This window comes from Thamnophis elegans, chromosome 4 (assembly GCF_009769535.1).
Source record: "Thamnophis elegans isolate rThaEle1 chromosome 4, rThaEle1.pri, whole genome shotgun sequence".
NCBI lineage: Eukaryota > Metazoa > Chordata > Lepidosauria > Squamata > Colubridae > Thamnophis > Thamnophis elegans.
The window spans coordinates 53306705-53324254 of NC_045544.1; the positions used below are offsets into that span (position 1 = coordinate 53306705).

The 17550-nt window shown below is 40.3% G+C and overlaps 2 protein-coding genes across 2 annotated transcripts in view; one reads left to right on the forward strand and one right to left on the reverse strand.

The window, feature by feature from the left end:
- The window catches only part of PCMT1 (protein-L-isoaspartate (D-aspartate) O-methyltransferase), a 28216-nt gene extending 24234 nt beyond the window's left edge, over positions 1 to 3982 (forward strand). The window contains exon 8 of the mRNA XM_032215537.1: positions 992 to 3982. The gene's annotated coding sequence lies outside the window, so the exon portion shown is untranslated. The remainder of the gene's footprint in view (positions 1 to 991) is intronic.
- Positions 1303 to 17550, reverse strand: part of LRP11 (LDL receptor related protein 11) — a 34793-nt gene continuing 18545 nt past the window's right edge. Inside the window, 4 exon segments of the mRNA XM_032216013.1 lie at positions 1303 to 6800; positions 7097 to 7195; positions 9210 to 9380; positions 13190 to 13387. Of these exon segments, the coding sequence (XP_032071904.1) occupies positions 6646 to 6800; positions 7097 to 7195; positions 9210 to 9380; positions 13190 to 13387 (623 nt within the window). The 3' untranslated portion in view covers positions 1303 to 6645.

Here is a 17550-nt window from a genome sequence, read left to right on the forward strand (position 1 = left end):
AGATTGGGTGAACCGGTAGTAATGGTGGTGGGAGGCTCCACCCACCCGCCCAGATGCTTCTGCGTGTGTGTAGATGTGTCACGTGCAAGCGCGCGTCTACGAACAAATCAGTAGTAAAAATAATAGAAACCCACCATTGGTAAATGGTATTTAACCTCTCTTATAGAAGCTGCACATCCTTGTTTTAAAATCTATTGGTAATATAGTCGTTAAGCTGGTTTGATACTTTATATTTGAATAAGAAAGCCATTTTGGACATTTCGTAATATTTTATTGAAATACATGCAGTGTAACTTTCCATGCTTAGAAGACATTGTACCTTCTGCCAATAAACATGTCTGTTGCAGAGAGTTTCAAATCTGAGAGGCTGAGGTTAGAATTAACATTTTCAAAGCAGAAACACTGGCCCATGTTAATGAATATTTTGCTTTTGACAACCAATCCTATTTAATGTTATTTAAGGTATTGGGCAGTAGTAGAAATGACAGGAGGAGATAATCTTTTTTCTTGCTGCTTTTCTGATCCTTTTCCATATTAAATCTAATTTAGCTTATAATAGTTTTCATTTGTGAAGGCAGAATCCAGTTTCTCTAGAGGTAAATACTTTTAGCAAAATTCTGCAATAAAATTTTGAACTCAGATTTCCCATTATGCAGCATTTTGCACAGGTATTGAATAATTGGACCATAGTTGCAAGTGGATCACTACTGTAAATGGTCTGCAACATTCATGTCTTCAGAAAAACAAAGGTAGCCACATAATTTTTTTAATTGATGACATTTTTACTGACATTTCCATGAAGTATATGAAGGGATAGGGAGTATTTCATTTAAAAATCATATTTTGTTTTGTTTAATGTGACTATTATTTTGATGCTGACCATTTGGTTCAGTATGTGAATCCAAAGTTTTCAGCAGTACCTGAAAGTGAGCTGATTTTTAAGAAATATATGTTTAAACTAGACTTAAACATTTTTCTTTCGATTTTGCAGGGATGAAATATAAAAGCTACAACATCTGATCCAAACATAGTGTTAACAGTGGACTGCTCATCTCCAATTCTTAAAAGCTTTTTCCAAACCAACAGCATTGCAGCTTATTTTGGACCGTGTTACACTGTTATCAGCATGGAAAAGTGGTTTTGTTTTGTTTTTTTAATTTTGTAGAGGTTTAATGCGAGTTTGATAATGGACTGATGGAAAAAAATTAAACTTGGGCAAATTGTTTCGTTTTAATATGCCCTTATTTCATCTGTTAGTGATATATGTCTGCAGATAAGCAGATGTATCTGCAATTTATCTCCTTTTATTTTTCAATTTGGAAACTTTCGAATCATTTCAGCTCCAGTGTTTGTTCATCAAACTGCTTACCTGCACTTTCTTATGCTATCTGCACACTTAAGATTTGTGTTCCGCTGACTCTTAGATCCTACTAAAATGAGATGACTTTCTTCAAAGCTATCAACGTATTTATAGACTAGCATGTAGCAGATACAATCAGCAGCTTTTCTTCTCATACAGGAAATCAGACATGTTTATACACTTGGAAGCATCGACAAGGATAAAATTTATTTTATGTTGCTGTTCAGGATGGACATAACTAACATAGTTCCCCTCCTTTCCCTGTAGCATAGCAAAGAAATTCATAGCTGAGTATTATTTCTAGCTGATTTACAGACTTGAAGTATCTGAGTGTAATATAACAATTACTGTGTAAGTTATGTCCTAATCATTGAACAGTTCGCAGTGCTGCTTTGCCAAATAAAATCAAAAGCAAAAAGGTGTGGCAAATAATGTTTTGAATAGAGATATCTTGGGTAATTGAGAGGTTGCTAAAATGTTTCTACCAATAGTTCACTTTTCCCAATATAGAAGTTTTCCTCCAGGGTACTCATCTTGCACTGGAAAAACTGTACTGATCAACCAGCTTCAGAGTTTCTGCAATGTCTCAGAAAACATCTACAAATATTACAAAGAATAAATAATCCAACCCATCAACTTTTAACAGATACTGTGATAGAAGTGTGTGCTTTATAATCAACTGTTATTCCATATGATAGCAGTATCAATTACATTGATGAATAAGCCTACACATTTCTATAACAATTTCTGAAGACTTTTGTCTATTACGTTCAGTGAAAATGAGTATATACACTTATCATTCAAGGCAAGCCCAATGATTCTGATTTTAAAATGCAATTCAAGTTCATAGCAATAAGAAGCCATTTGAAAAATATGTGAATACACCAAAGTGTTAATACTGTATCACTGCTGATCTAATTGGGAAGCCATTTTAGTGTATTGCTTTGGACAAAATAATTTATTTGGGATTTGATTAGAATAACTTTGAGAAAAAGGAAGCTTTAAAAAAAAAACTTAACCTCAAGTCTTCTGAAAGAGATGCAAATTCTGCTCTTTACTTAACTGAATAAAAAGAACTTTTCTCCCTCATTTTCATTATCACCAATTAGAGTGACAAAAATATATTTTATTTAAATAACCCAAAGACCTATAAATAGTTTCATACATTTAATTTATCATAGTTGTTTAACAGTTGATTTGTTGTCAATGACTGTAATTTATGAAGCCATATAACTATTATAGACAAATATATAGGGTAGTAAAAAGTAATCTGAAATACTTTGGGTGTAGCATCCATTATTTAATTTTCTAGAACTACTACTGCATATATTGAATTAATTCTAAATAAATAAATATTTGATAATTATAGAGGAGTCATCTTTAAAATGTTACTTGAATTATTGAAATCATGACTTCATAAGGCCTTTATAAAACATGAGCTAATGCAAGTTTGGGGAAATAGCTAGGTATAAGCATTATAAACAGATTTTAAATTTAAAACAGTTCATGTTGTTACACAATTCTTGGAAGAAATCTGCTGTGGCCAGTCAGAAATAAAAGAAGCAAAAAACCAACAACATTTGAGAGAAATAAAGAACTAATTGTTTTGCAGATAATATGAATCATTGTGCAGAATGTTGAAATCTGGAGATGAATATACTGGCATTATTGTGTTTGCAAGAACTGCTCTTCATGTTTTGGTGTTTAAATCCTCAGCTTTCAATTAGTGGCACATATAAAGCATTAGAAAACAGAAGAGAATGGAGACTCCATTATAAACAATATAGTCCTACTAAGATCTTTTGTGTTATATGTGAAAATAGAAAAAATACTTTTAGGCAAGCCAGTCTTCATTATATATGATTTTTTTTTGTTTTAGATCTACTTAAATTGACTTAAAAGAATTCTAGTTTTCATCAGGGCTTCACAGTGTGTAATGACTCCTTGTTTTCCTACTATTCTGCAAAACGATTGGTGCACAATGCAGCATAATTTGGCAAAGTATTGTATTGAATGTAGGGAGGGCTGACATAGGGAAGGATAGTGAGTCTTAGTACTGAAATAAAGGATGTCTTTGGAAAAAAAAACAGAAGCTGTGATATATTAAGCAGCAAACAACATTTGTGTTGATATGGATCAATAAAAATAGAAGATTTTATCTTACAATTCTAGCTTTTCCATGTTAGGTTTTAATGAAAAACCTATGAGCATATCAGAGTATTTTTTGATGATTCTGTCACTCCATTTTATTCATATACCTGTATCCATGCTCCAGTCCACTGGAGGTGAATTAGGAAGCACATCTTTTTATTACTTGAGAAAAGAGACTGCTTTTAGAACTAGAGAGCACTTTGGATCTGAGGAGGAAAAAAGCTTCAAAGCACATAAAGACATGTATGTAATACCTCTTGACAATTTTAAAGCAACTGTGACTTTTCCTGGAACTGCAATTGTCATTCATAACTGCAATCCTGGGAAAAGACACATTTAGTTTAATGTGTTGTCAACAAGTGCTACATTCAGGCCTGTGCACACTTAAATGTTTTTTTCCTTTGAATCTGAAATGCTTTACAACCCTATTTAGGAAGTAGCTGTCACATTTAATGTCTTTATCTCCAAATCCAGATGAATCAGCTGACTTAAAAAAAAGCAAAATCAGTATTTTTATTAAATGCTCAAAATTAATGTTCTCAAGAAATTGAACCTAGATATGAAAGGTATTATGACTAAAACTGATTTATTTTTTTATGTTTCTTAGCTCAACATTTGTAATGTCATTAAAATAAGACATACCAAATTCTTGAATGTCTTTTCTGAACTGATTTGTACCTGGTCCCTCAGATGATAACATATTTATATGTTTGGTGAAGAGAAAAGATAGCTTACAATAACTGATACACAGAATAAATAATTTGCAATATAGCATAAGCCAAGGCATATTTTTAGTCCTTTAGACAATTGGATGAATAACTGATGAAACTTAACAATTTTGCCACAAGGGTTCAATAACCAGGACTTAAAGTTTTATGAAAAGTTTACTAGTTAAAACTGCAATATGTTGCTAAATTTATTCTCTGAGCTACTTCTGTGTGACAGTTAACAGAATTCTGAGGTTAATATCAGTATTACAAACTTCATGCATATTTTTTGTTGTTGATAGAAGCAATACCCCCTACAACGGAATAACTACAGAATAGGGAACAGTTTCAACTCTTTATCTAAATTCTAGGCTTTAGGAATTTAGTATTTAAGGAACCTTTTAAAATAGAACACCTTTCCCCTGTTGTCCGCTATTTGCCCTTAGCAATCTGAGATTCTATTGCCTATATAGCCTGGCCACCTTACCATATATACTTCAATAGAAAAGGTAAATACCCACATAGAATGGTAAGCAAGAAGTGTTTTAAAACAAGAAGGCAGGTAAACAAAGGATTTCTGACTTGGCTATTTCAGCATTTGAAATTATATAAACTAAATGAGTAGATAAATTAGTGTTATTTTTTTTACTAACAACTTGTTTGAAATTGCTAAATTGTACTGCTAATTTATTGATGGCTTACTTGTACTGCTACTTTTAATTAGGAATGTGTAGCGCTTCAGGTTCAGTTCCAATAAGGTGCTTTGGAGTAAACAAAAACATTGAATAAAGGATTTTCTGCAACTCTTTAACACATGTATGTTTCCTTTGCAGCTTCCCATGAGCCTACATATGGCTGCTTTAAAGAATTGTGGATGCATACAGTACTTAATTCATATGTCTGTGTACTCTGAAGATTAGAGTTACAGATATTCTTAGTGTTTGAAAAAGGCAGAAATGAAAATAGAAAATATTGAAAAGCTGTAAGGAGAAAGAAATATAAGCCTAAGGTTATATTTATCTCCAACATTGGAAGATTAAAATAGAGCAGGTAATTTAAGTAATATGGTGAAACTGTCATGCCTTCCTCAGAGATAAAAGAGAGACTAAAATTGGTGCTCCTCTGCAAACAAAAGATTTCCAATGCATAAGTTGAGACTGCAATTTCCCATAGGTGATTTAGGACTGTCTGATTACAGTTGAGCGGAGTCTGTACAGAGCAAGTACTGTGGATGTCAGAAGGTCATGTGACATAATGAGAACTGTATGCCTGATTTCCTAGTTCATTAAGAGGAGTGGGTTGCTTCATAGCCATCTAACTGAAATCAATGATTTTTCAGGTGTAATGACATCATCGCACACAGGATGCAAATTGTGTCATTTTTATCACTCACAACATATTACACATGATGCACAGTACATCATTTCCATCATGTATTCTCCCATGCATCCTCTGACCCCAGCCTGTGGGAACCAATAGGATGTTTTTAGGTGTACAGTGTCTCTCCACATTCATTGTAGAAAAGGAAGCTGAAGCGTGAACTCCAAATCTCCATATTTATATTCCAAGTGCAATTTTTCATGGGAAAATACTTTGACTAGATCATAATATCACATTAAAAGAAAAGCAAACTCTATTTAAAGAGTTTGGAAAGTAATGCCCTATAATGAGTCAAAGCTCTAAAAAAATACATATTTGGATTAGATGTGACTGCTGTATCGGTATCTGCTGTGATGTGGACCACTGCAACAGGATGTCATGCTATTGCAGGAGCATGGATTAACCACTAGCTTCCAGTATTTTAAATTGGGTTTTATCACCATACAAAACCAATTCGCAAAACAGAAATGGTGTAAAACGAGAATAAGTTTAAAAGAAAATCTTTTGTACACTAAATGTATTTTAAGCTATAGTAGCATTGCACTTGTTCACTAGTAATGGGATTTTGTTTCTGTGGGATTGCAACAGATAAACTAGATTAGCTCATATCTCCATTATAGCCTATTCTTAATAATTCCATACTAGAGTAATCCCATACTAGAGCCTCCAGTTGGCTTGGGAAAGAAAGGCATTGTCAGATCAAAACACTTGAGGACACCGTGTTGGTGAAAGCTAGCGTGTGCCATTACAACTCTCTACATCAGTGTTTCCTAAATTTAGTAATTTGAAGGGGTGTTAACTTCAACTCCTGGAATTCCACACTGGCTGGGGAACTCCAGGAGTTGAAATCCCCACTTGTTCAAGTTGCCAAGTTTGAAAAACAAATGGTGTTCATCTATCATAGGCCTTGAAAGAAAATTTTGGGAAGATGGCTGCTTATTTTGGTAACACAGTTTTCACTTTTAAAAAGAGAATTGTGAGATGCAAGAGGCACACTTTTGTGAGAAAGCTTGATAGCAAAAAAAATATCCTGAATCTTGCTCTAGTCTAGAGATACATTCCATTTATGAGGTAATCTGACTCCTCAGATGTAGTAGGTCGCGCTTTCTTTAATTTCTGCCGGGCTAACCGCAAACGGCAAGTGACCATGAGTAGAAGCAAAGCAGTGATGGCTAACCCCAAAGCCAGTGGAAGTACAGCACCTAAAAAGAGTGAGAAGCAGAATGTACTAAGTAGGCAGTCAATTCATAGATAAGACAGGAGCATCATATTAGCCAAATAAATAATTTACATTCCTGAGGATTTCCCAAAGCTGAACCACTTAACTGGAGATGAGAATATCTGCTCTATCAGGACATAGCCATGAGGGTGGCATAATATGACATTTCAACGGTTCATATACTGTGGATGATGCCTTTTGCTTCATGATGATTCACTTTTGTATATTTCTGTGTCTTGACACAGAATAAATCAGTTGAAAAAAACCCCACATCTTTACCTGTTTCTGGGACTGGAAGGCTCTTTTCAATCTGAGTGCTCTTTAAGCTCACAATATCATTGTCATTCTTATCTGTGTCTTTCCCTGAGATTCTAGAATCTGTAAAAACAAAACAATGCATCACCAATATATATTTCAGTAGCCGACGGGCTTCAATCGTGTCACTTGACATATCACAATGTTTTTGGCCTTTGCAGAGCAGGGGTGGGCATGGCCTGCCTGTGACATATCTAGCCCATGGGTCGCCAGTTTGACACCTTTTGAGTAGCAGATAAATTGCATCACAACATTCAAGAACTATGTCTTATGCTAGATAATGTAATAAAACTAGTTTCTTTATAGCTTGTAAAGAAATAACTATATTGCCAAAAGTATTCGCTCACCTGCCTTTACTCGCATATGAACTTACTGTAAGTAACATCCCATTCCAAATCCATAGGGTTCAATATGACATCGGTCCACCCTTTGCAGCTATAACAGCGTCAACTCTTCTGGGAAGGCTGTCCATATGGTATAGGAGTGTGTTTATGGGAATTTTTGACCATTCTTCCAGAAGCGCGTTTGTGAGGTAACACACTGATGTTGGACGAGTTTACGTGGCCTACCACTTGTTCTTATAATACAGCTGACAGTTGACTGTGGAATATTTAGGAGCAAGGAAATTTCACGACTGGATTTGTTGCACAGATGGCATCCTATCATAGTTCCACTCTGGAATTCACTGAGCTCCTGAGAGAGACCCATTCTTTCACAAATGTTTGTAAAAACAGTCTGCATGCCTAGGTACTTGATTTTATACACCTGTGGCCATGGAAGTGATTGGAACACCTGATTCTGATTATTTGGATGGGTGAGCGAATACTTTTGACAATATAGTGTATCTTTTATTTGTGGACTATCATATTTGTACTCTGAGACCCTCTTCTAGCTGAGATTTTAACATAACTAGGTAAATGATCCTTTTTTATGACCCAATTGACTGGATCATGGTGCTTTTACGTAACTTGACTTGCTTGGGGTTTCATTTGATGTGAATTATTTATTGGGAAGTTACCTAATGCTCACTTCTGAGAGTAAGATGTCACCAACATGAAAAAGGCAGAGTTAGGTGTGAGGTAAGAACCTTTTCTGATTGTCTATTGTAGCAGTGACTCTGGATGCACCACTTTTTTTTAAAAAACTTTTAAAAAGGGGGGATGTAAAATAACTGGTAAGGTATGGCATAGTATCTTCTTTAACAGTGGTTGAAAGGAATTGTTTTTTTAAAAAAAGATGGCTATTGAGAGATGGACACTGAAAACTTAGAATAAATTGTGCCAACACAACAAAGTTGAAACAGTTAACATGGGAAAAAATAGTTGGTTGTTCTTAAGAACATAGCCACAAAAGCAGAGACTTAGTTTTACTATATGCAGCTGAGCTCCCACCACATATGTTTGTTTAGGTACTGTTCACTAAATAAGCCATAGTTTACATATTCAGCCCTAAAGCAATTATTATATTATAATTTAGCCCAGAACAACTATCTTGATTATGAGTGTTTTGGTAGGGAGCCTTCAAAGTGACACTTTCAAAATGAACAGAGTATAGCACAATTTAGTTTAGTCAGTAAACTTGACCAATAAGCTTGAAGAAGTAGTTCTACCTAAGAATGATGGCTGACTGCTCTACAAATTCTTTTTCTGTTCTTAGAATTTGAAAATTGGAAATATTGAAAAATGTTCACCTTACAGTCTAGACAAAGTAAATGACAGGGGCCCAGAGAGTGAGATGACCATTTTCAAACTAGTAATGTTAAATGATAATTTTTTTTTTATTTGGCAAATACTGCCAAGCCCACCTAGATAAAGTTTAAAAAAATCAGTATTTGATGCCATTCTAATATTTACATGCTATGCAAATCTATCCATTACCATGATAGATTTTATGACAGACAGATCTGCACTTTAGCAGACTGCAAAGGTATTATATTCTTAAGCTTTCTGTCAAATCTTTCTCCCATCAATAGAAGGATTGCTAAAATACAACTGGGATTCCAATTGGACTACAAAGCAAAGCATGTTATGCTATGTTATGTTGTGCCACTTCCCTACCCCAGGTGACTGATTATTACCATGAACTTTTACACATTCAGCAAGACAGTCAGATTCTTGAAGAAAGTTGTTTTCATTTCCTTTGCAACCACCATAGATGAAATGCATGCAAGTGCCTGAAAAAGCATCAAAATGCCAGCGAGGGAGGTGTTTGTTGCATGAGCCAGTGGCTAGGGGGAGCAAACACTGTTCTGTAATTATAAGAGGAAAAATAGATTAAATCCTTGCAACTATCCTTAACATATGAAAATCAGACAGCAGTTAGGTTTTATAATATACTAGCTGATAACTCAGCATTGCCCAGGTATTTATTTATAGGGGGGAAATGTCCAGACCAAATGTAATTTCTAATGTTGGATTTTCCCCCTTATCAGAGGGAACCCCGTTGTGGACTACTGTGAAGCCATTACCATGGCAATGCCATTGCGCTATACAGTAGAATCCAGTATGGCAGTACAACAAGCTGCATCTTAACAGAACACACACCCTGAAGGGTGTTAGGGATATCTTATCCCCACAGTATTTGTTTCCAGAGAGTAGGTCATCTGTGTACCAAGTTTGGTTGAAATTGCTTCAGGTGTTCCACAGTTATGCTGCAACATACACACACAGATGTTTATATACATATATATAATTTGGAATACATTACCATAATTTAAACAAAGACTATAACAAAATACAGAATCTTGTCCTTGTCCCTTTTGTTGACCTGAAAAGAATCTTTCCAGTCACAGTTCCCAAATGCAGCCATTTAAGTATGTTGCCTTCCCCCTCTGAATTTAACAGAATCCAACACCTGGAAGTGTCTAGCTATTTCTACCCACTTCATTCACTGTTCTTCATATTAAAGAAGTTGCTTCCCTATATAAGGCATTCATCCCTTGCATATTCCAGTCAATTAATCCCGAGGCAGTCTTACCCTGGAAGCACATCAGGAAGGGTGAGGTGATGGCACTTTGTTCATAAGTAGTCTAATGACAGAATGTCCCTGCGGTTCTCCCTTGAGTGAAGGGGAGTTTGAATACATGATAGAACATTATGCATGTGTCGCATGTCATTATGTGCTATTACTATTCCATAATAGTAGTTTATCTTCAAATATAACAACCTAGGGAGATTACAAATAGTCCTCAATTTACCACCACAATTGAGCCCAAAATTTCTGTTGCAGTTGTTAGTTTGAATTTTGAATTTGAATTTTATTAATATTTATAGGCCGCCCTTTTCCCTGAGGGGACTCAGGGCGGCTTACAAAGTATAGGGGGGGGGGAACACAAAAACGATGAACATAAACATTACATGAGTATAAAATAGTACACACCATTCATTCATCATTCGGGTGGGGACAGATTACGATCTTCATCCCCAGGCCTGACGGGATAGCCAGGTCTTAAGGGCTGTGCGGAAGGTCTGGACGGTGGTGAGGGTACGATCTCCCGGGGAGATCGTTCCAAAGGTCGGAGCTGGCTACTGAAAAGGCTCTCCTCGTGTAGTTGCCAGTCGACACTGACTGGCGGATGGAATTCGGAGGAGGCCTAATCTATGCGATCTGATAGGTCGCAGGGAGGTAATTGGCAGGAGGCGGTCTCTCAAGTACCCAGATCCACTACCATGGACGGCTTTAAAGGTGGTAAGTAGCACCTTGAAAGTGCACCGGAGATCAACAGGTAGCCAGCGCAGCTCGCGGAGGATAGGTGTTTATGTGGGGCGAACCGGGGTGCGCCCACAATCACTCGCGCGGGCCGCATTCTGGACTAGCTGAAGTTGCCGGATGCTCTTCAAGGGCAGCCCCATGTAGAGCACATTGCAGTATTCCAGCCTAGAGGTCACAAGGGCCCGAGTGACTGTTGTGAGGGCCTCCCAGTTCAGGTAGGGTCGCAACTGGCGCCCAGGCGAACCTGGGCAAATGCCCCCCTGGTCACAGCCGTCAAATGATGTCAAAGGTCAGCTGTGGTCCAGGAGGACTCCCAAGTTGCGAACCCTGTCTGAGGGGTATAGAGTTTGACCCCCCCAGCCTGAGTGATGGAACATTAGCCGAATTATTGGGAGAAAACACACAGCCACTCGGTCTTCTCCGGGTTGAGTACAAGCTTGTTAGCCCTCATCCAGTCCCTAACGGCTTCGAGACCCCGGTTCATCACGTCCACCACTTCATTGAGTTGGCACGGGGCGGACAGATACAGCTGTGTATTGTCCGCATATGATGGTATCTTATCCCGTGCCTCCGAATGATCTCGCCCAGCGGTTTCATGTAGATGTTGAATAGTAGGGGGGGATAAGACTGAACCCTGCGGCAACCCCATATGTGAGTTAAGGTTAGTAACACGGTTTGTTAAGTGAATCTTGCTTCTCTACTGACTCCGCTTGTCAAAAGGTCACAAAAGCATGACCCTGAGACACTGGTTCTGTCATAAATATGAATCAGTTGCCAAGCATCTGAATTTTGGATCACATGACCATAGGGATGCTGCAACATCATAAATGTGAAAAAATGGACACGAGTCATTTTTTTCAGTGCCATTGTAACTTCGAACAATCACTAAATGAATTGCTGTAATGCAAGGACTACCCCTATGATTCCATCCAAGAAGTAGTATACTATTAGTAGAAAATATTTCTGCTCGTACTAAATGAAGCCTCTCATTTTCAGACATTCCATCCTGTGTTCTCTCATGCAATATTGCTCAATCTCAATTTTAATTTTCAGGAGCAGCTTTGCAAGGGCAAAAGGGTTGCAATGAGTGGGAGGAAACCGCATAAGCACATGAAAGCATGCTCCAATACTACAAGAATAGCACTGAATACAGCTGTTCTATTTTGTTTTTCACAGTCTGTACAAAATATATAGGTGAAAGCATTGATTAATTCAATGCTGGTGTTTTTTTGAGGTACATGTATAAATTATGATTTATCTTCTGTCCATCTCTACCCAACCTTGATTGTATACATAAGTATTACTCATCAATTTTAGAAATTACCTGTTTCCCAAAGCTGTAGCTGAAGTAATTGTATGCATTTCTTTAACAGATTTCTATAGTTAACTCAAGGACAAATGTGAAAATTAAACCTTAAAATTTTTGAGAGTCAGCTTATCCACAAGTGGCACATTTTTCATGACATTTTGGTTAAAAATTTAAGGGTCCAGTGGATAGGCTTATACGACTATAACAATAATTCCACATTTGAGCAAAAATAACTAAACTTTGTAAGTAAACCTATTTACTAATGTACTACTTTATACAAAATGCATTAATATACATATTCATACATCATATGAATGCTTAGACTGCAGTGCCTGCGGGACTATAATATCATTTTTCCAATCCATAGGATATAGAAAAAAAACACAATTTAGTCAAAATATAAAGATGGAGGTGGTCAATTGAGTAACAACAGATCGAACCTCCCCACCCATTCTACCCCACCACCCCACTCCCCACATGCCCTTAGATTTCAATCTTTGATTTAATTTATTTGGTGTTTAATGTAGGTATATTTTTATGACTGAAATCCAACCAAAGTTACCTCACAATAAGGATAGGCTTATACGACTATATACAATAATTCCACATTTGAGCAAAAATAACTAAACTTTGTAAGTAAACCTATTTACTAATGTACTACTTTAATACAAAATGCATTAATATACATATTCATACATCATATGAATGCTTAGACTGCAGTGCCTGCGGGACTATAATATCATTTTTCCAATCCATAGGATATAGAAAAAAAACACAATTTAGTCAAAATATAAAGATGGAGGTGGTCAATTGAGTAACAACAGATCCCACCTCCCCACCCCATTCTACCCCACCCACCCCACTCCCCACATGCCCTTAGATTCAATCTTTGATTTTAATTTATTTGTGTTTTAATGTAGGTATATTTTTATGACTGAAATCCAACCAAAGTTACCTCACAATAAGACAATACATTTTATAAATCAACCAACCAACCAACCAACCAACCAACCAACCAATCATATTGTTAATCTTACCTGGTACAAACCCTGTAACTTGTTTCTTTGGTCCCTGAGAGGGTGAGTGTTTGATTTTCTCTGCTTCAAATACTTGAGTGCTTAGTGTACTTGTCTGGGTGATTTCAAATGTAAGGTCTTTATTGGCTTTTTTCATAAATTCAACTGAATTTTGTTGAATAGTGTCTATGTGAGTTATTGCACTCTGCCCTGAATTATCTGAGTGTAAAAAGAAAACACAAGAACATAAGGAAAGCCCAATTGGATTAGGCCAAACTTCAACTTAATTCATTGTTTAGCTTCTCATAGTGATCAACCAGATACCACTGAGGTGAGACAAAGTAAATGTCATTTTGTGATGGGCTATCTTCAGTTTCTCACTCACTCAAAGTATACTTTCACCCCTTCCTGCTCAAAAATCTAGTCCATACACCTGCCACAATTTTTTTTCTTTTGTAGACTCAAAGTGCCTGGACTGTAATATAGCCAATTGCTAGAGGATAGCATAGTGATAGTCAAAACCCCAGATCTTTGCTGGCATCTATTGGCCAATTGGAAACTTGCAACCTAAGTATGGTACCTATACACCACACAATTAGCCTTGCTGAAAACATGGGGCAAGGAAAGAGCAAGGGAGACAGGTGAAGCCTCCTGTGCTTGTGGGACCCAAGCAGTGGTGGGTTGCAGGGAGTACACTCTGGTACAGGCATACTGGAGCCTGCCTGGAGCACCAGATATCGTTCTGGTACGGTGCTCCGGAGGGCCCACCCGCCCACCCGAGCTCCTTACCGGTCTTTTAAGTCTTTGGCGCTTCTGCGCACAACACATACAGTGCCTGCACGATGCTCCGCTGAACAGCTGGAGCATCGCGGAGGCATTAAGATGCATCTGTGTGCTGCATGCATGTGCACACATGCTGCACCCATCCATGTGGATGCTGCCGGGCCCATTCCAACCATACCAGTTGGAACGGGATCCGGAACCCACTACTGGACCCAAGGCAACTCTATTCTTTTTAAGCCACTGATATGTCTAGACCACCGTTTCTCAATCTTTGTCAACTTGAAGATTTATGGACTTCAACTCCCACAATTCCCCAACCAGCATGGATGGAGAATTCTGAGAGCTGAAGTCAATACATCTTCAAGCTGCTAAGGTTGAGAAATACTGCCTAGAAACAATAAATACCAATATTAGTGTGCAAATGATAGCATTTTAAAGAAGGAAATGTTGCTTAACTGGGTTTTTGTCTCTCCTATGTGTTTTCTTTTCGTTTCAAATATTAAAAGATACTGCTAGTCTGTATGCCACCAATGGAGCAACTGTGTGCTTGCTTTTGTTTGTTTTGTTTGTTTGTTTTATTGGTTTTGTATGCCGCCCACTCCCGAAGGACACCGGGTGGCTTACAATAAAACAGGGAGAGGGGATAAATAAGACAGTACAAGACAATACAACAATTTAATACAGCAACATTCACAATTGAAGTCGGGCCGGATACTTCAACAGCCCCCAGCCTGCTGCAACAGCCAGGACTTAGTAGCTTTACGGAAGGCCGGGAGGGTAGTAAGGGTCCGGATCTCCACGGGGAGCTCGTTCCAGAGGGCCGGAGCAGCAAAGGAGAAGGCCCTCCCCCGGGGGGTCGCCAGCCGACATTGTCTGGCAGATGGAATCCGGAGAAGACCAAGCCTGTGCGATCGAATCGGTCTTTGGGAGGTAATTGGCAGGAGGCGGTCTCTCAGGGACCCAAGTCCTATGCCATGCAGGGCTTTATAAGTAACGACTAGCACCTTGAAGCGTGTCTGGAGACCAATGGGTAGCCAGTGCAGCTCGCAGAGGATAGGTGTAACGTGAGTGTACCTAGGTGCACCCACAATCGCTCGCGCGGCTGCATTCTGGACTAGCTGAAGTCTTCAAACACTCTTCAACGGCAGCCCCATGTAGAGCGCATTACAATAATCCAGTCTTGAGGTGACGAGGGTGTGAGTGACTATCTGAAGTGCCTCCCGTCCAGGTAGGGTCGCGATTGGTGCACCAGGCAAACCTGGGCAAAGACCCCCCCTGGTCACAGCCGACAAATGATGTTCTAACGTCAGCTGTGGATCCAGGAGGACTCCCAAATTGCGGGCCCTCTCTGAGGGGCGTATAATTTCACCCCCCAGCCTGAGAGATGGAATAGTTAGCCAAACTTTGGGAGGGAGCATCAATAGCCACTCAGTCTTGTCGGGATTGAGTGCAAGCTTGTTCGCTCCCATCCAGACCCTGACAGCCTCCAGGCACTGGCACATCACTTCTACCGCTTCACTGAGTTGGCACAGGGTGTATCGTCCGCATATTGATGGTATTTAATCCCGTGCTGGCATATGATCTCACCCAGCGGCTTCATGTAGATGTTAAATAGGAGGGGGGACAGGACTGAACCCTGCGGCACCCCATAATTGAGGGGCCTAGGGGTCGACCTCTGTCCTCCAACCAACACTGACTGTGACCTGTCCGAGAGGTAGGAGGAGAACCACTGAAGAACGGTGCCTCCCACCCCCACCTCTCACAACCGTCGCAGAAGGATACCATGGTCGATGGTATCGAAGGCCGCTGAGAGATCAAGGAGCACTAGGATAGAGGAGTGACCCCTATCCCTGGCTCGCTGATCATCGATCAGCGTGACCAAAGCAGTTTCCATGCTGTAACCAGGCCTGAAACCGGACTGAAAGGGATCCAGATAATCGGCTTCATCCAAGGACCGTCGGAGTTGAGAGGCCACCACTTTCTCAACAACCTTCCCTACAAAGGGGAGGTTGGAGACTGGACGATAGTTGCTCAAAATGGCTGGGTCCAGAGAAGGTTTCTTCAGGAGGGGTCTCACCACCGCATCCTTTAGGAGTAGCGGGAATGATCCCTCCCGGAGAGAGGTGTTAACTATCTTCTGGATCCAGCCACGTGTCACCTCCCTGCTGGTCGAGACCAGCCAGGAGGGGCACGGGTCCAGTATACAGGTGGAGGCACTCACCGCTCCCATGGCCCTGTCCACTTCCTCAGGAGCGACAAGTTGAAACTCGCTCCATAAGCTCCGCTCAAGACCTTCCCCCGGTACCTCGGCTGGTACCGTGCAATTGGAGTCCAGGTCTGTCCGAATCCGAGCGACTTTATCCATTAAAAACTGAACAAATTCCTCAGCTCTACCTTGTAAAGGGTCATCCGCATCCCGCCCTTTCAGGAGGGAGCGGGTTATTCTAAACAAGGCGGCTGGGCGCGATTCAGCAGATGCAATAAGAGCGGCAAAATGCGAACATTTCGCCGCTCATATTGCCACGAGATAGGCTCTGATATAGGCTCTCATCAGTGCTCGGTCTGACTCAGATTTACTGGCTCTCCAGCGGCGCTCTAGGCGTCTCTTTTGGCGCTTCATCTCCAGGAGTTCCTCGGTGAACCAAGGAGCGGTGGATCCGCTACCTCGGAGAGGTCACAAAGGCGCAATCCGGTTTAGAGCCCCTGTCGCCGCTATATTCCAAGCAGTGACTAAGGACTCGACCGGACTGTGGACGAGAGTGTCAGGTATTTCTCCAAGCACCGTCTGAAATCCCATCGGGTCCCATCTGGGGCAGAACCACCTAATCGGTTCCCCCTCCCTACAGTGGGGGATTGGTTTCCGAAAGTCAAGCCTCAGCAGGAAGTGATCTGACCATGACAAGGGCAAGATCTTAGTACCCCTCAACTCCAGATCACGCCTCCACTCCTCCGAGAGGAATACGAGGTCAAGTGTGTGACCCGCTAAGTGAGTCGAACCCCGGATTACTTGGGTCAAGTCCATGGCTGCCATGGAAGCCATGAACTCCTGTGCCCCGTCAGAGCATTCACCGAGCGTGGGCAGGTTGAAATCCCCCAGCACCATAAGCCTGGGGAACTCTACCGCCAGCTCGGCTACTGACTCGAGGAGCGAGGGGAGGGCTGTTGCAACGCTGTTGGGAGGTAGGTATGTTAACAACAGGCCCACTTGACCCCCAAGGTCCAACTTCATCAACAGGGACTCACACCCGACAAGCTCCGGAGCAGGGATCCTACGAGGAACTAATGACCTTCGGACGATGACAGCCACTCCCCCACCCCTTTCTCTGGGGTCGCGGCTGATGGAGCACCTGAAATCCTTCTGGGCACATTTCAGTGAGGGGGACACCTCCCTCCAGGCCCAGCCAGGTTTCAGTAATACATGCCAGGTCTGCCCTCTCGTCTAATATTAGGTCCCGGACGAGGGGAGCTTTGTGAACCACAGACCTGGCATTTAGCAACTACAGCTGGGACCAGGGCCCTGACAATTCTTGCCATCTGGCCCTGGAGTGAACTAACAGGGCCGGAAAGGGGGATCGCTGTGACGTAGCGGACCCTCCTTC